Genomic DNA, 24,734 nt, shown 5'->3' with positions numbered 1-24,734 from the left:
GGCATATCAGCCTCTTTGATCTGAGCGAACTCAACTTGGAAGGAGAGCTAAGAAAAAGCACTTCAAATTGGTTAGTATGTTGTATGTTTGTTTATTTTGACAGCAATTTACCTCAGTTACAACTTAATCGATTCAACCTGGTTAAATCTACTGCCTTTTCTTTGTCCAAAAACAGCACAAATTAGAGAATTAAGCAAAATAGAGGAAAAAGATGATGAGGGAAGCCCAGGTGACATGTTTTCACATATGGAATCCCCCTGCATCTGAGGCCAGTCTGTTACTTTTTCCAAACGTCTAAAAACAACAGGCGTTTCATGAGAGGACAACATTCAAAGCTCAGCTCTTTTTTCACTCAAATCAGCTGGACTGTCATAACATATGTATGCCCTATATGCAAAAAAAAAAAAACAATAATAATAGATTAAATGAATTGTTAGGGACAAGGGGCAGGAATGAAAAGTTGCCAGGGCAAAAATGTGACAGAAAATGGCAAAAAATGCCTTGAAATTCAAAATGTGGATGCAAAAATATATATTAAATATGTAATACAAATTTTCCACCAAATATAAAGTTTATTACTGTAACTGATTAAATTGAATTTTTAACATTTTTATATTTAAAAGTGAACAAAGATTTCTATATTTTATATATGTAAGTTAAAAAAAGTTTTTATTAATACGGTATGAAAGGTATCAAGACTAATAAAAAATGAGTAATTGTGTCACAAAGTCCATCACAATTACAGATGAAAACCAAGCTACTGAAAACAACAGCGATGACATGAGATATCACAGAAAGAAAATATCTAGTATCCCTGAGACCACAGATCTTAAAGAAACATTTAAGACACCCCTGTTTTTTATGGCTGCCTTTTACTGCTGGTATCACTGAGGTTCAATGCCATGATTAATGCCATCCAACAAAGAACTTTCAGTCGCCTTTGTTGTGAAGTGTGAAGCTCACAAATTGTTACCCAGAGTTGAAATATTAAGTTTCCCTCCTCCACCCATCATGTTTTAATAGTAGAAGCAGGAGAGGGCACAAATGCCAGAGGCAAGATCCAGGCCATCTGCTATTTTCTTTGTAAAACACTGACAATCTTCTCACTTTCCATTCGCCTTGCTATATTTTGTACACTGTGCCAAAGACTAATGCACTTGCATTTGCTGCAACTGTTACAGATGCAACGAGATACTCTCCATCCATCTTGTTCCAGAAAGCAACTCACACTTGAGGATGTCAAGTTCATTCGGTAAATTAAGATATTCTTAGGTCTTAGGAAGAATTAAAAAATTATGAATTTGCATCTCATGAGAATGTCTTACTGGTACTGTTATGCATCAAGGTCACTAAAATCCTCAATATGAAAATTTTATTTTACATGATATTGCAGTAAACTTCAGAACTCTTAATTGAACTGACCCACAAACAAAAGCATGAAAACTGATATAAATAAATGCACTTTGTTTACTTATGCTTCAAACTTTTCAAAGACCTAAATTTCCTTCCTCTGTATTTATTCTTCAAATGAGGCCTACTTTCTCACCTTCTAATAGCTTGAGTTTCCTATTTTATGAATTCACTGGCATTTTGCTGTCCCATTTTAAGCTCCAGCCAACTGCCCTATGTCGTAGAAGAATGATCATGATAAAGCTTTCTGACATGTATTGTTTGCAGGAGAGAATTTAAAACGTGGGCCTTTGGCCTCACCTACAGTGTGAGCTGCAACCGCAGCCCTCAGCGGGTGAGTGTGACTAATTAGCTAGAGAATAGTATTTATACATGGCAGGGCCATTAGCAATTTAAGCTCATGGGTGGCACAGCGGGGAGAAACGACAGGCATTGTAACCGACCACATCAGCCTTGCTATGTCTTATTCAGCCCTAAAGCAGAGTCTGCCATTTCAGAGACCTTAACCATCTTAGTGGGTTAGCAAAACAAACAACAACTGCCATTGTGCAAAGCTGCTCTTGTTCTGCTTAGTTTTCAAAAACGACATTGCTAGGGGAGGCAAGACTTATCTGCAAAAATAGCACATAAACAGCTCGTTTGATATGCTATTCTTATGCAAAACATGAAAAGGAGAATGGGATACATCTTTAAAAACATGTAGATTCAATCTTGTGGGTTTTTTAGAGTAGTTTTTTTAGTGAATCAAAAACAATACAAGACTTTTTAGTCCAGTTTTTGAAAAATGCTTCTTATGAGTCTTTTCTCTAGTGAATTAAAACCACAAAGCACGATCAATCTAGTCATATTTTTGAATAAATCTTATGAGTCTGTTTTTTTAATGAATAAAACTCAACAGCACAATCAGTGTAGTCTGAGAACTGACTCGTTAAAAGTTTATTATTTGTACTGAATCAAAACCATACAGTGTGACCAATTTTGCCTGATTCTCAGACTAATGTACAAGTTCTTTATTCTGAATCAGAAACATGAAAAATCAGTAGCTAGTGAGTTTCTGGTTTTTTTTCACAAATGTGTTAATAACAATGCACACATTTTGTGAGCAGCATTTGATAATAATAAAGGGTTAAAAGGTCTGTGTAAACAACATTTGCAATAATTGTTTTATTTTATGTCATCGCTTCTAAATATATATATTTTAATATTTTTCCTATCTTCCTCTAAATAATACGAAACCATTAAGCAACCTATATTGTTAAATTCCTAATAAGTTCTCATAATGATTTCAAGTGTAATAAGGGATTTTTATGTATCAAACAAAAGACTGACCACCGCCTTGTCCAATAAGGGAAGCCTGCTAGCAGAGTGGTCAGACATGAGCTTTTATGAAAGGTGTTAAAAAACCAGCCTGGTCCAAGATAAACTCGCTCTCCCGAGGCCGGACATTTACCCTGGCCAAAGCCAGAGGGCTTGCACTTACCTGGAGAAAAGCCCCATTGATGGTGGAAACCTTCTGGCCCTGTTTGAAGTGTACTGGGCACACTGTAGCCTATGGGAAATACTGGGTTTTTCCATACGCCTCACTTGCAGAAAGTGTGTCATGGGCTACCCCTGTTTGTACAGGTATGGGTGACAACTTTTAAGTGCATGTAGTAAATTACTTATGCTCAATTAGGAATTTGGGAAATCTGTTTTCATAAAAAGCCTTTCAGATGCACATTTCGGAACCTTTTAAAGAACCCCAGTATTAGCTGTGGGTAAAATGTATGTAGGATTTGTTTGATAAATATTGTGGTTTAAACAGTACACACACACACACACACACACACACACACACACACACAAAAAAAAACACCTTGAAAGCAATGAAAATATAGAACACTAAATGTGTATGATCACAATGAAATGGCTGCAATGCAGGAACAACTTTCGTTCTATTTCTTTGCTTTTTGGCCCTCTCAGCATGTGTTACCTCACCCATTGTGTCAGAGTGTTGCTGCAGTGAATAGAAAGCACACAGTTCAGGATTTACATGTAAGTCCTGTTTTTTTAGGAGCTGTGCTTTTAGTGGTTAAAATACAGCACCAGAAGAGCAGAGCAGCGACTGAATAAACCTTAAATCCCGCTTGTGGATTTCTTTGGCACCTTTTTGCTGTGTTGATGATTTTATCTCCAATATCAGGTTTATGTATTTATTTTAATGTCTTTACAGTACCAGACTCCCCGTGGCGTTAAATCGTTTTTCCAGTAATTTAAAAAATACCTTAACATGTTGTTTATCAGGTATAAGACTAACAAAGAGCACCTCAGGGAAATTAAACAGTAACAAACTTGATTTAAACTGCGAATACATGAGATCTTCAGTTTGTCTTATGTATGAGTGAACAGCAAGATTCAAAGTTCAGAAAATGTGTTAATATCACAATTGTGTATAATTGAGCACACTATAGTGTTATTTTTTTATTTTTTATTTTTTTAATGTTTTTTAAAACAAAAGTTTTTCTGTGCTCACCAAGACTGCATTCACAGCAATATTGTGCATTATTCTACATTTTGGCATTTTTCTCTTCAAGAATTAGTATTAGTAAAATTGAATATCCTGCAAACATTTAAATCATCTCTGCCAATTGTCAGTAAAGCATCACAAAGACAATATGACATGCCATGACACCCTCAATGATGCTTAATATATCACTGGACAGAGCAGGATGAGGTCATGAGTTACAGGAGACTTTGCTTGTGAGGTAAGCGATCAACCAGCTTTGATCAGGTAAAGAGCATGAGACCAGCAGGCAACATCACACCTGCCACAGACGCTGCTGTCATTTCCACATCTGAAAGCAATTATTCCTCAGTTAACGGCACCACGCTATTAACTTGACGCACCAATCCCACCAAGGATGACAAAACTCATCAATCTTGTGCTGTCACTTGTCTCAGAGACACTGCTGCGCTATTAAGTGTTGCTCTTACATCCCAAGAAGCTCATTGCTAACAGACAAGCCTCTGATTCACAGGCTATCATGACAAGCCAGCTTTTATCTTTTAATAATATATGAAACCCTTTTTAGTTCTACATTTACACTCTCACTTCATCCATTTGCTTTGCTTGGACATGAGGAGCCCTTTCTTACACCATTCTTTCAAAACCTGCAGCAAGGATACCTTTCAGACGTTTGGCTCTCCTTCTCAAGTGAAGGAGCCCACAATGAGTGTGAAGGTATCCTGTATGAGTTCAGCAGCGCTCACGGTGTCCCGAGGGCCGTCTCTCGGGTAAGACTCTGCCATGATTGTACTGGCAGAGGCCTTGGTCGTCTCTGTTTTCGCAGAGGCCTTCCCTCTCTCGGCTCCTCATGTCATGGATGTGTTTTCAGCATGCCCAGCGGGTTCTTGACTGTCCACAAAGGCCTCTTCATTCACAAGCGGAGAATGCCAGCTGGTGTGAGCACTAACCAAATAATGACTCTATCTGCTCCAGCCTACTGACCTGCAGCAACAACACACACGACACCCCGTGGACCCGGAGCGATGTTTTGTGGGAAAAAACCTTGGATCATGAGGAGAACTAAAAAGGTATTATAGCTAAGAAGAGCTGGAAGTATAATAATGAAGTTAATCAACTGTACACATCCACAAGAACAAAAAGCCAACTCAGCTCAGGGTAAAACTGGTTTCCAGTAAACTTTTGTGCCGGAGTCATTCTAAATTAAGTTAAGATGAAAAACATCTTGGTACCAAGCAGAACATGGCAAGTCTTTGCAATGTTATATTTCAGACCCATGCAAAATTAAAATAAACAAATGTATGTTTAATGATGTCTATGTAAAAAAATATTATGTATTTGATATTGCCTGCTATTTAAATATTATAATAGATTTAATGTTAGTTTTTAATATGTATAAATAACATGGCTCTTCTAAGATTCTGATTCATCTCAAGGAGTCAGCTCTGTTGAATCTATTCACAGAAACATCCATCAACGTTTTGTGTGTTTATTATTAATGAATCAATGACAAACAGGGTGACTAATGCCACTTTCATTTATGAAAGGTTGTTTTATTCTTATTCCATTTGAATTATGTAAGGTCATCAGTTTTTAAACATAGCTCTTCAGGAAAAAATATTTGTTTGTGAATGCAAGGGAAGAGAATGATTTGTTTACTTGACGATTCTCAAAAAAAAAAATGTTTGTTTGATTTTTTTATGAACAACTAGGAAACAAAACTATTTGTCATACCAGCACATAATCACACTATGTTTACATTCTTGACCCTTGAAATTATGACAAAACTGAAAATGTTGCATTCCACTCTGTGGTCCCACTGCTCATATTCCATTTGATTTAAGAAATGTCAGAGATTGTTTAGACCATCAGTAATGCTGTAAGTGCAGACAGATTTTAGGAGAAAGGGCTTTCCGGGTCAAAGTAAATGTGTACATGGAGCACTGCGGCCTCATTTGCCTTTAAGTGTCAGTACTAAATTACATTGGCCTTTCACCTAGTTAGCTTTAGATTATGTAAGACATTATCAATCATAATATTCACTCCTGGGTCACCTGGGAGGGAGGGAGGACTAGTGTAGCTGTCTCTGACTATTTATTTAATCTGTGTTACCCTGACAGCTAAAGCCCACAGGACTGCAAGCATGTATTTACGGGTATGTTGTATGTCTTGTCTTGTCTTGTCTGCACGAGTGTTTCCGTTATGAATATTTATAACAAGTACCCAGATAGCTTACTACTTCATGCTTGATTCTAAAGTGTATACAATGGACATTTTACTATGCAGTGAGGCCACTGGAGTGGATTTATGAACATCCAGATTACGCTCATACAAACATTCATACTATTTTGCAGATATTATTTTGCCCTCACAAAGTAATTCTTATTATTTAAAATATTCCTCTTGGTCGCAGCTCCTGTTTCTTTTCCTTAATGTATCCGTTTTTTTTGTTTGTTTTTTTTAGTTAATCAGTTCAGTAAAATATTCAATAAAGACAGCAGTTTCGTTAATTAATGAATTAGAGTTTTTGAAGATTCTCTAAAGCAACTGACTCAAAGGCTTGATTAAACTTGTTTCCTCTATCATAACTAATCTCTAGTAATAAAATTTTCGGTATGTTAAAGTGCACATGTAACATTCTCAGATCCATTCATGGAAAGCTCTGTGCAGTCTGCTGTTGTGGGCAGTTTTTGAATGGGTGGTGTGGTAGTAGAATACAGTGCATGCATGTGTATGTGTTTACTGAGGGAGGTGTTGAAGATTTATTCTGGAAGGGCTCCCAATGTAACACCTCAATAAAGCATCCAGCCAACATTTATTCTGGGCCTGGGACGTCTTGCATGGTGGTCCATGGTAAGACCTTTTGAATAAGAAAGTAGTAGGCTGAAATCTCAAACAATGAAATGCTGCATATTCTTCATCTAAGGCTTCCAACATTAAGTTTTTCATTAGCTGCTAGTACTAAAATGGCTTCTGCTCATAGGCTAAAGATTCAGTAGACCTCTTCAAACAGCCGCAGTCCAAACAAAAAAAAATCTCTTCCAATTTACAGTTTGCGACATTACCTTACTGCTAGGATATTTTTGCTCTAACTAACATGTGCGTTCCATTATTTCTTCCAGAACTCCAGTGTGGTGTTGTTTTAGCTGTAAAGCTGATACTGTCTTGATCATGCAAACCGCATTCGAGTTGATCCAGGCAGCAGCCAGTAAGCTGGGATCGGACGTGCCCCTGCGCCACGGCTGATGATTGTATGGCGGGGGGTGACTTTCTGACCTGTTCACATGGCTAATAAAACATTCATAGAGGGAGAGGAATTCCAGTGTATAGTTTTGCCCCGTCTGTGATGTTTGGAATCCTGCAGTGACCCCATAGAGAGCGCCATTCTGTCTGCAGACAAAGGCCTGCTGTTTCTCTCAGTATCATCGTGGACTAGACCAACACTACTGACTTCTTGCTGCAAAGCTAATCAAATATTTTTCTTCCACCACAGAATTAGTCTCAATAAATACTTTTTTTGCATGATTTTTCACTCTTTTTCCTCTACAAATTCATCTTGTACAGCAACGGTGCTATAGTTCATGCAGGTGGTCATGGGATTTTCTCTTTTTTGCGTGTGGAGAAAAGTGTTCTCTTGTGTTAAAGAACTGGGAAAGACTGAGCGAATATTAAGTTCAATTGCTCTCAAAACGACCTGATTTGCCCAAATTGCCTGGCTTGTGTGTTGGAAAAATATTCCGCAGGTCTCTTTGTTGTAATTTGGTTTTTAATTGGGTTACGTCACTGCAATGCTTCACTTTAATTATGCTTCACCTCTGTCAGTAAGCGGACTATGAAAAAAAAAGTCCAAAGCGGCCTATGAAATATGAAATGGTCTGTCTGTGCATTATTCCTTCGAGACCACTTTGAGATGGTTCACACAATCATTTCTTAATGAAAGAATCATTCTGGAGTGTGTTAAAGTAATCCACTTGGCACAAGAGGCTGTTCAACAAAACAAATGATGGAGTATTCTTGCAGAATTTATGTCTATTCATTTTCCTGAGCCACAGGCACTTGCATTCCCTTTTCATCTCACAATAGACACTTTATGTAGCTGTCGATGTTTGCAATGAATCATTATGATGGCTAGTTTTTTTTTTTTTTCACGATAGCATTTAAGTCATCTCTCAGTGTCTGTGAGGCTTACATTACCCAACGAACGGAAAGAACTTCTCATCAAATTCTCTTCATATTTCGAAGGGAACCTCATCATTTCATGAGCCACTTTCTGCCAGTTTCCCTCAACTTCCACTCTAAAATTGCTTTCCAGGAAGGAAAACCTTCTAAACCTACAGACTTGGCGTTGGATTTACAAAGACAGAGTTATATTCATTAAAGTCTAAACGGTGTGCTGTCATTTCCTGAACAAATCCCAGAGGCCCGTGACCTTCACCTTCACGGCAAAGTCTTAAACCCCGTGGGTGGCTGCCAGGGAGAAATTACAATCAAAAGAAATCCTTAACTCTTGTGATTTAACAATGGCTTGACAAGGATTATAAAATATATAGAAAATAATGAGGGGAATAAACCTTTTGTATTTGTAACCCAACTTTAATGGTTTGTAAATACAGTTCTTTGGCTTCACGCTGTCTTTCATGGATGGTTTTCATGGAATAATATTTTCACCACCAACAATATTATTTGGTTTCACAGATTCCTCAAGATTCTTTCAAAGACAAATAAGTTTGTAATTTCCGTTCACATGAACCTTCATTTTTTATTTTTGTAACTTGCACTGACAAGGAAAATCCTTAATGCCGGGAATTGCTGATGAGTATTTTTTCAATAATAGAATATTTTGGAATAATATTTGACTCTTTTGTCAGCGTTCAAGCGGAAAACTGTGGCATTAGTTCCAAGCAAAATGTTAATGGAAGTTTTCATCCAAACTTTAAACTCCTTTCATATTCCAAACAGTTGCATTGTTATTTTCTGATTGATCTGTAAACAAAACTAATAATCATTATAAAAAGTTATCAAATTGGACTACTATTTTATTATTTTATTTGTTCCCAAAATTATCCACTAAATTTCCTTCCCATATGGGAATATCCTGTGTAATGTACATCCAATTTTCACTACATTTTGCAATTTAACCAAATAACCCCATATTTCATCTGTAGAAATTGCTGGGATTACCGTTGAGTGTTTGATCAGTGTGCAACTGTACGAGTGAACTGTGGCCTCTGGCTCACCTCTACCTTCAGTTCCTCAGAATAATGGCTGCCAGCATCCTATTCCAAGAGCCTTCGTTTACTTTCTTATTGCAAACAAACTGCATTTTCCCTATTATTGTCTCTGTTCTGAGGCCACCAGAACATTAAAGGATCTGAATGATATCATTCATGTAACATTAAGACCCCTACATTCAAGGAGCCTTTAAATGGCCACATCATGTTCTTTTTCTCTGTTAGAGCCATCAACTGCATAGTGTTTAAACCATTAAAAATTTGGTTTTACTGATCCTGGGTCTCAGAATCATATATACAATACAAATAAAATGAACCGGCATTGGTTTTTATGCAGACATAAATAATAAACAGCAGGGCTGGTAAAATGATCTTGCATTTATTCTCAAGAAAGTATTAATTAGATTTATCTGCTACTCTGGCTAACTCTTCCTGCTCCAGACTATATTTTACAAACTCAATGAATCTGAATACCCCAAGGTAGCATTACCCTCTCTCCCCTGGCTTGGTAACCCTGCTAGTCTACATATTTTTATTGGCAAGTGTTTCAAAAGGCCTCACAGAAATGAGTACAGGTAAAGAAACGTGCTGAATGTGTCTAGACACTTGAGGTCAGGCTTCTTAGTAGGTTTGGATTCTCCGTGCGACGAGGACAAGCAGATGTCTGTTGTGGCATATTGTGTCTGAATGTTTGAGATTGTTTCGAAATTGAGCATTGCAAAGGCCGGATTTGGGATTGGTATGTTGGCATATGCAATACTTAGCAGTGAGGTAGAAAATGGCACTCTGTGGTACTTTTGAACATGATTATTTTGTTTGAACATTACTGAATGATGCCACGTGAAACTTTGTTCATTATTTTATATTGAATTCTTCTAGACAAACAAAATAAATGCATAGAGAAGGCATTAAGTATAAATAATGGCTTCATAGCATCCAATACATCATTTTGACTTATTTTTTTATATATATTTCTTTTAACAAACACAGTAAAGATATCCCCTACCCAACACTAATATAAAATGCAGTGTAATAATTTTTAAGACTATTTTTTTATTTTTTTTTATTTTTTTTTTAGTATTAAAGCATTTTTTCCTTGGAGCTTTTAAAACATGTATATGTCAACTATGATTTATGGCATACTTTTCATGCTCTAAATGGCTAGTAAAATAAACCTCTAGTTGCTCTTAGCTTTCTCAGTACTCATCTCAAAAAACACAATGGATGAGTTTTCTCTTAAAAGGCTATATCAAATGTCATTATGACTGAAATATTTAAGCGATCTGTTTGTAACTCACTGTCTTCTGTCTTACTCAGACTTCATACACTCTCCGTTAAGAAAAGATGATAAAAGGAACAAAAAATTGATGTGGACAAAGAGAAATATATGGTGGACAAAGATAAATAGGAGAGTAAAACAGTAGAGTGATGACATATGTTTGGCAGTTTGCAAAGCAGTTTTGGACACAGTTACTCCAAGAAATAATCAAGTCATTCTAAAACTTCCAATTCAATGTTTTGCTTGGATTCAGATTAAGGTAAGCAGGAAACAATTTAAGTTATATCTTTAGTGCAATGATCTGAAGATAAATGTCTGCGATATGTTTCTTTCAAACACTTTTATACTCTGAAAAAACATACATTTCACTGAATGTTTAACTTCAGAACCTAATGTTTTTCAAAGGTGTGCATGTAAGAATGACTAAAGAAGAACCCTTTAATATGCTTCAGCATGGTAGTTGTAAAGAGCCTGCAGAAGGCAGAGACAAGCCGCTCTTACATAAATGGGATAAACCCTAAGACTGAATATGCATGGTGACTGTAGTCTTGCTTTAAAGTTATAAGATCCAATTGCCTTATATATGTGTCACAATACTAAATATAGCATCTATGTGAAGTTAAAAGAGCCTTAAAAAAAATGTTGTGGATGATTTGAGTCAAAGGAGACTTCATTTTACCATTGTTGTCAGATTTTGCTTCCATAGATGCACTTACATTGCCAGGAATATCTGACAGGGAATCTGGTTGTTGAGTGACCTGACTTGTCTTGTTCTGTAATGGAGGTCTTGAAAAACAATATGTAAGTAGGCTTTAATTTCATGTCTCCAAAATCCATTTTACACCCCATAAACAGGCTAGATAACTGCTTGTCTTCAGATCACCACTTAATTATATGATAGAAATGCAGCTCGTCAAAGTAGCGAAGGGACAGTGGGCTCAAAGGTGACATGTGGCACTCGTGTGAAGCAACTCAAACTCAGCATGTGGCTGTTTTCATAAAGACATAGAGCATAGACAAAGCCATGCTTGTTCTTAGACAGAACTGTGCATTGAGAGAGGAGGAGTCAGTATTGAAGGATAACTAATTTTGACTGACAGAGAGTGAAAGATCAAAGCCAGACGGGTCCAGAAGACCTACTGAGTGAAATCATGTTAGCCGTAAAGCAACAGCAGTGGGCTTTTGCAAACGGGACAGCATGAGGGAGTTTTATTGCTTCTGGACCAGAACAATGGAAGCACTGCATCTCTTCCCAAAGCCAAGTGAGCTCATGGCTTAGTTCAGGGCAACCATCCAGAACTGGACAGACAGGAGGGAATCTGCCATGTGTACGGGATGTGTACCAGGACCATGGACAGATTCAAATCAGTTTGTTCTGTTCTATTCATTCTATTCATTATATTCCATTTTTGGAACCAGTTTGTATAATACCTCCTGTGCTTTACAAAGATACTTTGTATATGGTTTAACAGAGAGTGAGAAAAATAGATAGATCGGGTAATGGGTAATGTTTTAAGTAGTTGTTACATATTATTAAGCCTTAAATATACAGAAACCTACTCATAACACCTCACCAGGAGCAGTGATTTTCATAGCCAAGTAAAATGATTTGGTTGGCCTGAAATTACATTTTATACTATTTTTAGCTGCAAAATCGAGAGAACAAGAGAATTTGAATATGAAATGGCACTAGAGCATTCATCTATCCATCTATCTATCTATCTGAATGTTCATGCAAGAATAGCACTACTATTATGATTTTATCATTCTTATAAATCCAGAAAATTATATATATATATATATATATATATATATAAAATATATATATTTTCTAGTAATCCTTTACATTCCTTTAGATTTACTTGTTTTAGAGTATTTTGAAATAAATCCAAATCTTTACCTTTCAATACTGCAACTGCTCTAATTAACAGCAGTTTTAAAACATTTGTACTGGAGGTAACTAAAGCCAGAAGAGAATGCTCTTTGCCATTAAGGTCCATTTGGGAAGACTGGCGCGTTGATATTGTGCAGGTCCAAGAGGACCAGAATTTTGAGACGTGATTGATCACTCAAGGCACTGCAGGGATAATTGTATTTCACTTGAGCTATGAGACACACAGCCAATACAAACGCGAAAGAAAAAACACAGAGAGCAGGCACCTACTTGCGTTCTGCCTTTCAGAAATCTTGATGCTGACAGATGGATGCTTAAAGTGTATTTGTCCTGGTGCCAAAGGACCTGACCCTCTACCTTCTAATATCAGCAGCCACTTTTTACTGAAGTTCTACAAATATACATAAAATCAAGGGAGGGAGCCATTTCTTTTTAAGTGGCAATGTGAAGAGCTTTTATGTCAAATAATAATAATTAATGTTAAGATTTTTCTCTCTGTTTTATACTTTAATTTTACAGTGCAGTTGTTTCTTTTTTTATAACACATTTATAATACTAGAATCAGATAAACAGTACCGAATCCCCTAGGGAAGTGAAGGATTCAGCTACATGAAACTAATTATTTACTTAAAGAAATTTCCATGCTATTACAAATGCTAATTTCATGATGATCTAGCATTTGTCACTAGAATAAAATGAATGTTATTTTGTTTCATTTGACCACAAATGACAGTTTATTCTTCCCTTATTTTATCTGCAAAAAAAAAAAAAAATAGCCTCAGGAAATCAAAGACCCATCTGCCTTTTATAAAGCATACCACATAAACTACTTAACTACAGGCAATTGAGTTAGGCAACATTATTTGTTCTTGCTAGCCATATCAAATAACAAACCCAATGAGTTATGAGTGGTTCGCCACAGTCAGTTTTTATGAAAAGTAATTAAAAATGTTATATATCATGGATATCTGTGGTATGAGATAAAAAAAAATAAAAAATCAAATGAGGTCAAGCAAACAAATGCCAGCTAGAAGGCATGAAAGAATTTAGCTAATTTTATATGAATCACAGAACATTGTGATTAAATATTTTTCAGTGGGCAGGCTAGGCCCAGACAAATGGTCCTTTTCACACAAAGAGTGAAGCAATTATGTGTCAGGTTGGAAGAAATGTAAAAATCTAACTAAGTTTTAATAAAAAAAAAAAAAAGAGAGAAATTTTGCAGTATAACCTTATACATCAAAGTTTAAAATCTTTCATTCACGGAATTCTTCTACTTTAAAAAAAAAAAAAAAAACTTCCAACCAATGAAAGATGTTGCAACAAGCCCCATATAAAGCTCATAAATGGGAGGTGAAGAAGAAGACAAAAAAATATTAGTGTGTTTTATGAGACCAGGACTAGCTGTTTCAAAATAAACGACAAACACCTTAAGGGAATTTGTCCTGGAGAGACAAGCCTTAAAGAAGTCCTTATGCTTATTAGCATCATTCCGTAGTTAGCTTGTTAATTAAAGAGTATCCAGACCCAGCAGGATCTGAGAAAGAACTGGTCTCTCGGAGGTGCCATAGAGAGCAAGTGATGCATTCGTATTGAAGATTCAAAGGTCTCTGTGAACCAGAGTTAATTTGAATTCTTTCACCCTTGTTCTGTTGTTTATTCATTTTTAAAAGCGGTGTATGGTTCTGAAGCTTAATGGCTTCACCTTCCCACAGTTGGACAATAAAAAGAGGGGTGGAAACAAAGCAGAGCAGAGGTATCTCCCCTCCTACTCGATTTATCCCTTGATTCACTCAGTAACAGTGTCCTAGTGGGCAGGCACGTCAGATTTTTAATGCAGATTTAAGACACATTCAAGTGTGAAGAAAAAAGGGGGTCTCCAGTGGGGTCCCCAGGGGCCACAGGAGGTGTTTAATGGCACGCAATGAACCAAACGGCCGGGCTTGTTATGGTCTCTCCACTGGAGCTGCGGGCTTTCACAGAACCAGCATTGTTGACACAGCGCTGCAGACACTCCACACAAAAAAGCAGAGGTGACAGGGCCGTTCCCCCAGTGTGCTTCATGTACTGAATGAAATCACTATAATGAAATCAAGCAAAGGCACTCACAAATATTCAAAACTCTTTCAAAGTAGCTTTTCTGATTTATGCATTTGGACTCTCATGTTTACTTAAAAGTTTACTGATAAAGAAGGGAAAATGCACAAATGGCCTCTTATCTTATTTATTCCATTTTCTGTTATATTTTCATTTCCTTAATTTCAACGAGGAATATTTTTTTTATTGTTCTAGATGAGTAACGAGCTCTTATGCTTGCTTTCTTAAAACAGGTCAGCTTTGCTGTCATCGCCATGACATAAGTGTCGGTTGGACTCATATTTACGGCTGTAGATTACTGGATGCATACAAAAAGGTTTTATGGCACGCTGAATATAATGTAAACCTTTAATATTTGAAGAAATATTGAAGAACTTTAAAAAGTAAACTAGAACGTAGGTGTTTTAGTATTATGATGATTGTTCGGAGTAGCTAATGACACTTCTTGATGTGTAAAATCAAAGTGTAACTTAAAAATGTGATTATTCAAAGCAAAAAAAAATATTTCATCAAATTTTTGTAAAAGCTATTAACATGAGAGCGGCGGTTTAGTAGTTAATTATACAATCGTAATATCTTAAAACTAATTTTGAATGAAAAAGAAAGCTTTTTTGAGGGCTGGTTGGGAAAAGGGGAGAAAAACAGTACAATAACCAAGCACCTTAAAACTGTGAAAGTGCATGTTTGCTGGATTTGTCCTCTTGTTGGCCTCCTGCTGGATCGGGTGTAATGTAGCAGCTGCTCCCGTTGGCTGATGGGCGGATACGTCAGCACCTCACTCCGCTTATGCCTGCTCCCGTGGATAGTGGCGGTCAGAAGAAATAAGTGATGTATCACAGGTTAAGCACGAGACCGACAGAACTTTTGAAACACTGTAACAACTTTCTCTCTTCACTGTGTTAAAAGGCGGGAATCACCGCATCACTGGAAAACGTCACTCCGAAGTTATCATAGGCTACTGGAAACCTTGTTTTAGTAGGCGATGTGCTAACGCGTTTTTTTTTTTTCTTTTCTTTTGAGCTAGACGGCATTCAATCGTTTGGAAGCTTTTCTTTCTTTGCAACATGACGGTTAAATACGTATTTTTGACGCACCTGTTACTGCTTTGGGTCGGTTCCGATACTGACGCGTCTGAAGTTTGGAGAAGTGCGCGCGACCGCACGACAGACGCGCTGGTGAGCACAGATGCGCTCTCGCAACATATGTTTAAACTGTATGAGAAGTACAACATTGAACCTAACCGACTCAAGGAGGGAAATACCGTAAGAAGTTTTAAAGCAAAACCAGGTAAGTAACAAACAAACAAAAATACATGATGCATAACAATGTACAAATACATATTGCATTCATTTTAAGTTTTAAATGCTTGATGAAATTCTACAATGATCACAATAATTGGTATGCTATTTATTTTAGCTTAATTCTGTCTTTTGATTGACTTGGTTTTGGTTTACCTGAAAATGGCAAGTCTTTTTTAAAAGATTTTGTTAGAAGCAGGAAATGTAATTATTTTGGGTTTTAGACTAATTTCTGTCAGTCATTTTCAGCTCTGTTGAAGTTTGTCTTGTGCAACGCAAATGTGTTACTCCTAGGTTTTCATGGTATGAGTCTGTACTGTCTAAATATATAATATGCTAAATAATGTCATTACTATGCTGTGTTTTGCACTGTTGCTATGGTTACCACCGCAGGCAATTTGTGAACATTTGTTAATGAAACGTTTGAAAACAGTTAAGTATATATTAGCTAGAATTAATCTATACAGACATAACTGTGCATGCATGATAATTGCGCATTGTCAAAAGCAGGCTTATAATTGTTGTGTCTCTTGTAGTTATTTCACATTAATATCAGAGCAGTTTAAACCAGAACATTAAAAAAATACAATTTGTTACACTCTCATGAAACAAAGCAGTCTTTTTTTTCTGCAGTCTGCTAAAGCATTTAATCAGTGCCGATTAAAACATTGTTGCAGGTTCTAACTCTTAAGGGAACCTAAATAAACATTTCCATATGTCTGCTCTAGGAGTAACATGTCTCTTCACTTCCTTGTGCTTTCTCCAACCCCATAAACTGAACAAAAAGCCTGTTGTTTGAGACCATTTTCATAATTAATATGTAACTCAGCAGTTCCTCTCGTATCTTTGCAGAGAATGTGGAGGAGAGGGTCTCGTACTGGTTGAATCTTACTTCTCTTCAGGGGTCTGAGGTGATTCTCACATCTACGTTTCACTTCTTTTTTGACAAACGGCCACGCCAGAGGTCTTGGTTCTGCAAGCGCTTCAAGAACCCATCTTGTCGCATCCCAAATCCACATCTGCTACCCTCTGTTCGTCTTCTTTTCCGGTCTCCCTCCTTCAGCTCTGCCGCAGGATCTCTACTCAGAAACATCACCATAGTTCCTCACAGACGTGGGACCTGGCAGAGCAAGGATGTGTCTTTCATTATAAAGGAGGCCCAAGATAAGAATCACCTTTTGATCACCGTGGAGTTTGACTATGGAGAGCAGTATCAAAGGTATCAGGACCAGCTCCCATCCTCCAGCCTTCCATACTTGCTGGTGTACGCTAATGACCTGGCCATTTCAGAGCCCAACAGCGTGGCTGTGAGCCTACAGAGATATGACCCTTTCATTGCAGACCAGCAGCCAACTCTGTCTCCAGTCTCCTCACCTGACATACGTGTGAAGCGGGAACTGGACTTGGACTTTTCTGATCCCATTGAAAACAACGAGCTCCCGGAGGTGGAGTACAACAGCTTCAAACAGCACGATATGTGGGAAAGTGCTTACTTTGCACTCAAGCCAAAGCCCTTTAAAAAAGAACGTCGGAGGAAAGGCCAGGAGCGTGCTGATGGATTCGGCAAGTCTCAGGTTCTCCAGTTTGATGAGAAAACCATGAAGAAGGCTCGGAGGAGACAGTGGAAAGAACCTCGCAGCTGTTCCAGGAGGTACCTGAAGGTGGACTTTGCAGATATTGGGTGGAACGAATGGATCTTGTCTCCCAAGTCTTTCGATGCCTTCTACTGTGCAGGAACGTGTGAATTCCCCATTCCAAAGGTCAGAGAACCTCATGGCGAGGATCAGCGTATGCGAATGTGAATCGTTTAGACATGTTGAAATATTTAAAAATGACTATGGTTAATACAGCTTTTCTAGCCAGAGGTTTTAAACAAAGAATCCCTTTAGAAAATGTTTCGGTTCCAGTACAACTGAAGCACACGGACTTTATGTGCAATTACAGTCAAATAATCGTATGCTTAATAGGGGTTTTAAGCACATTTTGGACACATTTTCTTTTGAAATTAGCCAGTTATACAGTTCCTCTGTTCTGAATAATAGAAGTGTATTGAAAGACATAATTTCCTCTGCTTCATTGAAGAATGCAAAACAGTTGCATATCTAACCACTACCATACATCATTATCCTCTCTTTTCTGCCCTTTTCAGGTGGTCCGCCCCTCCAACCATGCAACCATCCAGAGCATAGTCAAGGCTGTTGGGATAATTCCAGGTATCCCAGAGCCCTGCTGTGTCCCAGAGAAGATGAAACCCCTCAGTGTTCTATTTCTGGATGAGAGCAAAAACATTGTGTTGAAGATCTACCCCAACATGTCTGTGGAGACGTGCGCTTGCAGATAGAGTCGCTGGTCACAGGAAAGAAAGATAAATGGGCATTGTTGTGGTTAACTTTGAAGAGGCATATTGTCTTTAGTTTGCACTTGTTAGAAAGTGCACACATTTTTAAGGACTGCATTTCATTTTTATAAATGCTTACAAGTGATATTTTAATTTCCTCTTTTTATACACAAAGGAAACATTTTTCATTGTACTAGTTGAGTAACATAAGCACTTACTCTTAAAAATAAATTGCCGGCTTCGCTGTCATCGCTGTGACATAAATGGTTGTTGGACTCATGTTTGTAGATTACTGGATGTACATTGAGGGGTTTTATAGCATATTGAATATAACAAACCTTTTTTGCCAGATCTGTTGGATTACATTGGAAAGCGAATCAGAATAAAGAATTATTTTATTATTCAGATGAATGTTTTAGTTTACAGGTTAAGATAATGTCTTGGTGTTCACTATAAATCGAAGTGTAACTTGATATTTGGGTCATTTCAAAGTATTAATGATGAAGTACATGTGAAAAGTGTGAACCCTTTAATCAACATTAAACTATTAGTGTGACTGGAAAGCAGTCTTGTAGTAACTAATCTGAACTTAGTTTTGAAACAGAACTTAAAAGGTTGAGTGTTGCTAATCGCTGCAGTCCCTGATGGCTAGTGCTGACTCGTTTTTCCTGTGCATTTGTTTGATTTTAAGAGATGTTACACAAGGTTCTTTTTTGTATTCAGACTCATTTGATGATCTCAATTTGGTGCCGTAAGCAAGGAGTATTTGGGCCAAATGTGTCTGTGTGTATATGTAACAATTGTTCATTTGGAATCAGTATATTATATTTTAGAGAATGTATTTTTGTAAATGCGTGTTTTAAATTATGAAAACTAGCCTTATAATAAGTAGAATAAAATAAATATTAAACCACCAGCTTGTATTTTCTGCTGCATATTCTGCATTGTATCTGTTCATATTCTTCACTTAACGAAGAGATCGAATAAAGGAATAAGAATGTCTGGACAACTAGCATTGACATCAGAAACCAGCCTGGTACATTACTTCTTTAACTAGACATCAAAGACATCTCTAACCCTTAATTCCCACATTCAGTGCACTTCAAGAGCATCAGGTCTCAAAGTGCAGGAAGTTCCAACTCTTACTTCAACAGATGATGTCACCCAGCTCAGACTAATTTGACGTAAACCCTTTTAATCCCACTAGCCCGTGAATGAAAATGAGAGAAGCGTGTTTTCACAGAACAGAACCCAATTACTGTCTGCTGTGTCTTTCCTTTGTGCGAGTTTGAGTGTTGAATAGCTTCTCTGTGCAGTGTGTAAAAAGGGACACTTGAAAATGTCAACATGTTTAGTTATGTAGACTGAAGAGTTGTGAGTGTGTCTGCTGCTTTTACTATTTATAACTACAAATGTGAATACAAAAACTTATTTTAGATTAAACCAGCCTAATTTGTTGGTTTTAACTGATCGTCCACAAACGCCACCTGACCAGCAAACCTTGAATAGGTAAAACCGTTTTTTAGTAGAGTTATCATCAACTGACTAATTTATTAGCATAGAAATTTGGTGGCACCAAACTGATGAGGTGATCAGTGGTCTCCACTATCAAAAGCTGTTTTCCTCTCTCTGGCTTGTTTTGACACTGTCGGCATGAATGAGGTTTGTTAAACTGTAGATCACTTGGTTTCCCAGAGAGACCATAAAATAACAGAAGAATGTTAGAATGTAACTCCAACATCCACTAAAAAGCTGCCCAGAAACACTGAGGGAAACTCTCAGGTGAATCCCCTTTAGGCAATGTTTAGTTTCCTGGGGTGCACTTTAATATTTAAATCAGTTGTATAGGACACCAGAGGCTTCGTCAAAATGTAAATACTCAACAGTTACTGAAAACCAAAGTCAATATTTAGTTTTCCAAATGAGGCCTGATCAATTAATGGCAGCGATGAAAGATGCTCTTTAGAGCGAACAGAGGATTTTCTGTGTGTATGAAATGACTCTCTCTTCAAGTGATTACCGTCACGAACAGACCGCTGGGCTTCTAATTGCAGCAATATTAGGCCAGTGTATACACATCTTTTCATTCAATCTAATGTCTTCAGAAGTTCAGTATTTACTTTCTTAAATGAGCAGAATGTTTATCGCTAAATACAGATGGGCGTCCTTTTGAACTTCGCAGTAAGGTCAAAACTTTTGGCGTTCTGGTGAACTTTTTCAGTGTTTAGTTTACCTATGATTTTATGCTTATAATTAAACGGAGACTTGCATGGGGATTTGATAAAAAATAAAATGAAATCATGTGAACACAACTCCATTCTCACATTACAGCTTTAGTAAAGTCATGAGGCTTCTGGGACTTTGTTAGATTTATTAGTTATTAAAGAGTGCGCTCTACCGGTCGCGCAGTGTTAGTGTATGTGAGTCTATGCACGTCACTGTTTCAAAATTATTTAAATAAGATTAAAATGCAAAAATGGTCATCCTCATTATTTCTTAAAGGCAGTATTTTTAAATACAAACTGACACTTTATCTTCTAAAAAAAATACTTCTTAAAATCAATTTAAAACTAATTTTACTAGACAAAACTACATTGAATTAGATTAGTGTCACTGCTCTCTAAAACAAAGTATAGTATTTGAAATGTTTCATACTTCTTTATGGCTCAAAGCAGAGGCAGACACCTGGGGAATATGCTCAAAATCTTTAATGAAATAAAATGACTTCTCAAAAAGAACAGAACAAGAAAATATTTAAATAAATACATCCTCCTTGTCGTTGTGCTGATAAAAAGAAAAGAAAAAAAGGTAATCTGAAAAGAACATGGTAACAAAGATTTGGCATTCTGAAGAGATCATTGACATTTCAAATATAAAATTTCTTTACAAAGCAATGCTATTAGTTTTATTCAGCTGTTAGCAAACCTAAAAATGCTGAATATTTTATTCTACCGTTTTTCAATAGCATTTACATGTAGGCCTACTCATCCTGACATTTGTAAGGCACTGTCAAATTGAAAATGACCAGGAAATCCAACAGTATTAGTCACAACTAAATGTATAAAGTACCGCTACCTCTAAATAGAGTTATTCATGTCTATAGCCACCTAGTGGCGATGCAGGCCTATCCTGAATTACACTACCAAAGCCCACCATTTAAAAGACTGCATTGCCAAAATGACTATGACCTTTGGAGAAAGACAATGAAACTTTACCAAAGGTAAATGGTTGAAAGGTTCGTGTTTTTAATCATTCTGTAATGTATTGCTACAGAAAAATACTTCCCCTGTCTAATAGCAACCTACCCAGTTAACAGGAAATGTAGTCGAAACATTCCGACAACTTTCTCTCAATGTTTGTTATAGCACATTAGCCACCGGGCTAACAGTGGACGTTTTCAAAACAAATTTTCAACGTTCTTCCACATTTCCAGTAACAATAATAGAAAGTTTACAAAGTTATCTGGTCTTTAATGTTCTCAAAACTGTTCTAGCTGGACGTTCGTCTAACTACTTGTTTTAAAATGTTCAAAGCACCATCAAAAGTAACAATCTCACAATGTTTGCTGTATGATCTAATGGAACGTTCCCTTAAGGTTCGTATAATTAACATTTTTCAAACATTTAAAAAATTGAACATTTCGAATATTTAGAGAACACTAAGAAATAACGTTTTCATTACTCAAAGGGAACGTTAGCAAAACGGTCTTATAGCGTATTTTGTCAGCTGGCTGACCATCGCAGTATAAATGTATAATGGTCTTTGCATGTTTATTACTTTTTTATAGGCTACCTTGTTAAAGTGCAATGGCGTTTACTTCTTAATTATGTGATGTCATGTGACGTGAGAGGTGGTGACGCTCTTGAAAGTACTCGTGACAGATGGGACAGGTGAGTTTCTCCTCTCTTCTCCTCCTCACCTGAGCCTCTGCGGCGAACTCTTTCTTATGATGGGAGCGCATGTGAAACACCAAATCGGAGGTCATTCGGAATGAGAGGTTGCATTTGGCGCACCAGTTCTGCACTGAAACGCCCAATTGTGTGATAGTAGGGGGTAGAAGTGTTAAAGAAGATGTGGATTGCAGCTGTCCACCTATAGATCTGGTCCAATGCTCGGGCGCGTAATAAAAGGATCCTCCTGCAGCCAGAGGAGCGGACATCACTCCACCTGCATGAGCGCTTGGCAAGTCAGCGTGAAACAGGTGCGAAGCCAATACATTTCTGTATCCTAGTGAATGTTTTGATTTGAAAGAGAATGAGATATTATCCGAATCTGGTGGTGAAGAATTCCGAACTTCGGTGATGGTGCGTTTGTTGGGTTCACAAAACGCGCTCTTCTGTTCCGAGTGCGCGCTCTTGGGTACAACGAACGAGAAGGCGCTGCAGTCGGATTGCAGGCCTACTTCAGACACCATTACATCCCGTGATGACTGCTCTGGTGGTTTTTGAACCTCGGTAAATGCGCTGCTTTTCCTTATCTTTGACTCATTTGTTGACAATTTGTCTGATCCTGACAGATCCTGGAAAGGTGGACAGTCTTTGTTGACGTTGGCGGTTTTGCTGTGATTAGTGATGTTGGTTTTCTCTAATAAAACAGTTTTGTTGCTCCGGGGACTTGGGGAAACCTCTTGTTTTCTTTGTATGCCCGAGTCTTCAGGAGAACTGTTTATTTTGTGCTCCAGATCTCTTGCAATGTTGTGAAAATCTATGATTTTGCGTTGTCGCTTGACTTCTAGTTTCTGTTCGTTGGTTGGTCGGATAATATCTACTTTTTCCTGCGCACATAAAAAACGGCAGTGGGCAAGGAAAGGATTTTCGTTCTTGAAGGCCTGGCCGCATCTCGTACATGTGTAGCCTGCATACAAAGATACAAACGCTTTCAGACCAAGATGATAGTAACAATATCAGGACACTTAACATTTAAGCAACAATTAATTTACAAACAATTCATTTATTCATTACATTTGCATATTAAAACAAATTGAGTAAAATTTTGAATAATGAATAAGTAGCTTTTTATGCATCTTATGGACTTTTTTTTTTTTTTGCCAAATATTCAGGGTCTAAAGGGATCTTCCGTGTTCAATGGTTTTCTTTTCAAATGACAACAAATTGGCTCTCTGCATATATATGTGTCTGTGTGTGTGTGTGTGTGTGTGTGTGTGTGTGTGTGTGTGTGTGTATATATATATATATATATATATATATATATATATATATATATATATATATACATATATATTCTTAAATATTAATAATTTACAAACCAAAAATTTACTGGAACATTGCTTAACTGTTAATTAATATAAAATACCAAAGTATTTTGAAGTTTTGAAGAAGAGCTATTTAGACCCATTTTATTTTTGAATATCCTTCCATGACATTGCTAACCGATTTGAATGTACATTAAATTAAAATTATTTAATTAACATATTACTTAAGCATTAAATAATGATTTTATTCCATTAAAAAAATCATTGAAAGCAGCCCATACTCACCATCTGTTAGGGCTTTTGTTTTTATGTCTTCGAACCCCAAAAGATGTGACAACTCCTTGTCATACCAAACAAGCAGTTCTTCCCCTTGTTTCACATCTCGAATAGTCCGAAAGTGCAGCTGTCCTCCTTTCAAGTAGGCCTCAGTATTCTGGTCATCTGCGCTCATTGCAGCCTGTACTAACCGTAGCCATGGCACTACTGGAGAACCTTTCATCGCCTCAGGATCTACCTGTTGATAATGGGACATATCTGACATTATGAAATTAATTTTTTACAGTAAAATATTTAACAATTGATCTTTTGCAGTGTATAGTTTATTACAAATGATATGTCTGGATTACATGTTTCATTTACATCACAAGACAATTTCTGTAAATCTAGTCAAATCCTGCAGTCTAAAATAAAAATGCAGTCTAAATCTAACATGTTACTCACCCGAAACACATATGATTTATTCCATTTGTCAAAAGACTTCAATGCAATGAAGGCTATAGTGTCATAAAAGGTATAATGAAGAACACAAGGTCCAAATGATGTTCCAGCTGGTATATCCTGTGTAACTTGTACACTGGTGAAGAAGTCCGTGACATGATGGTGGAGAAATTTGCTGTCATTAGTCCACAAGGAGCGAGGAATAATGCTTTGCTCCATGCTTTATTTCTGGAAATATAAATTTAAATAATTAAAAGTTAAAAGAAGGCAAGTATGTTTCTGTGCTTAATTTGGATTAATGGAGCAATCTGAATTTTTAATCACCTAGCCTAATGCTTTTTATCAGTGTTTTTCTAAAACACAGGGACATAGGAAATATATAGCCATGCATGCAATTAGTTCATTATAAAAATAAATCGGTCTATGTGAAATCGATTGCTAAATCAGAACTGTTCAGTTTTTCATTTTCTTTTACGCTTAGTTTGATGTTTTTTGGACTGTAAATAGCGTTTAAATCCGTATAGTCAGCAGACATTTTGTATAAAATGTACTATTTCACAAAATTTGCCTATATGCATTAAAATTGTTACTCACGTAGCAGGTTTGGGTTGAGGATGTTCCGTAGCAGGTGCACAGTCCAAGGAGACGTGATTTCAATTATCCACAGAGAGCGCGATCACGACCGTCTCCTGATCCTGACAGTCTCTTGACTGTCTCTCGCGCTGCGCAGTCACGCACTTATCCACGCCGAGGAC

At 37.1% G+C, this 24,734-nt stretch overlaps 2 protein-coding genes across 2 annotated transcripts; one reads left to right on the top strand and one right to left on the bottom strand.

The window, feature by feature from the left end:
- The first annotated feature begins 15,192 nt into the window (after positions 1-15,192).
- Positions 15,193-18,963, top strand: gdf10a (growth differentiation factor 10a). Its single transcript, XM_052572004.1, has 3 exons — positions 15,193-15,701; positions 16,565-17,472; positions 17,862-18,963. The coding sequence occupies exons 1-3, from the start codon at positions 15,479-15,481 to the stop codon at positions 18,051-18,053; spliced, it is 1,323 nt and encodes a 440-aa protein (XP_052427964.1). The 5' UTR covers positions 15,193-15,478; the 3' UTR covers positions 18,054-18,963.
- A 1,788-nt stretch (positions 18,964-20,751) lies between these two features.
- Positions 20,752-24,721, bottom strand: prdm8 (PR domain containing 8). The gene is made up of 4 exons (XM_052571876.1): positions 24,574-24,721; positions 23,983-24,207; positions 23,548-23,776; positions 20,752-22,904 (listed from the first exon to the last, which is right to left on the bottom strand). The coding sequence occupies exons 2-4, from the start codon at positions 24,196-24,198 to the stop codon at positions 21,871-21,873; spliced, it is 1,479 nt and encodes a 492-aa protein (XP_052427836.1). The 5' UTR covers positions 24,199-24,207; positions 24,574-24,721; the 3' UTR covers positions 20,752-21,870.
- Positions 24,722-24,734: the final 13 nt, after the last annotated feature.

This window comes from Carassius gibelio, chromosome B13 (assembly GCF_023724105.1).
Source record: "Carassius gibelio isolate Cgi1373 ecotype wild population from Czech Republic chromosome B13, carGib1.2-hapl.c, whole genome shotgun sequence".
In the NCBI taxonomy this organism is placed as follows: Eukaryota; Metazoa; Chordata; class Actinopteri; order Cypriniformes; family Cyprinidae; genus Carassius; species Carassius gibelio.
The sequence above is the reverse complement of the archived record's forward strand: the minus strand, read 5'-3'. Positions and strand labels throughout refer to the sequence as shown.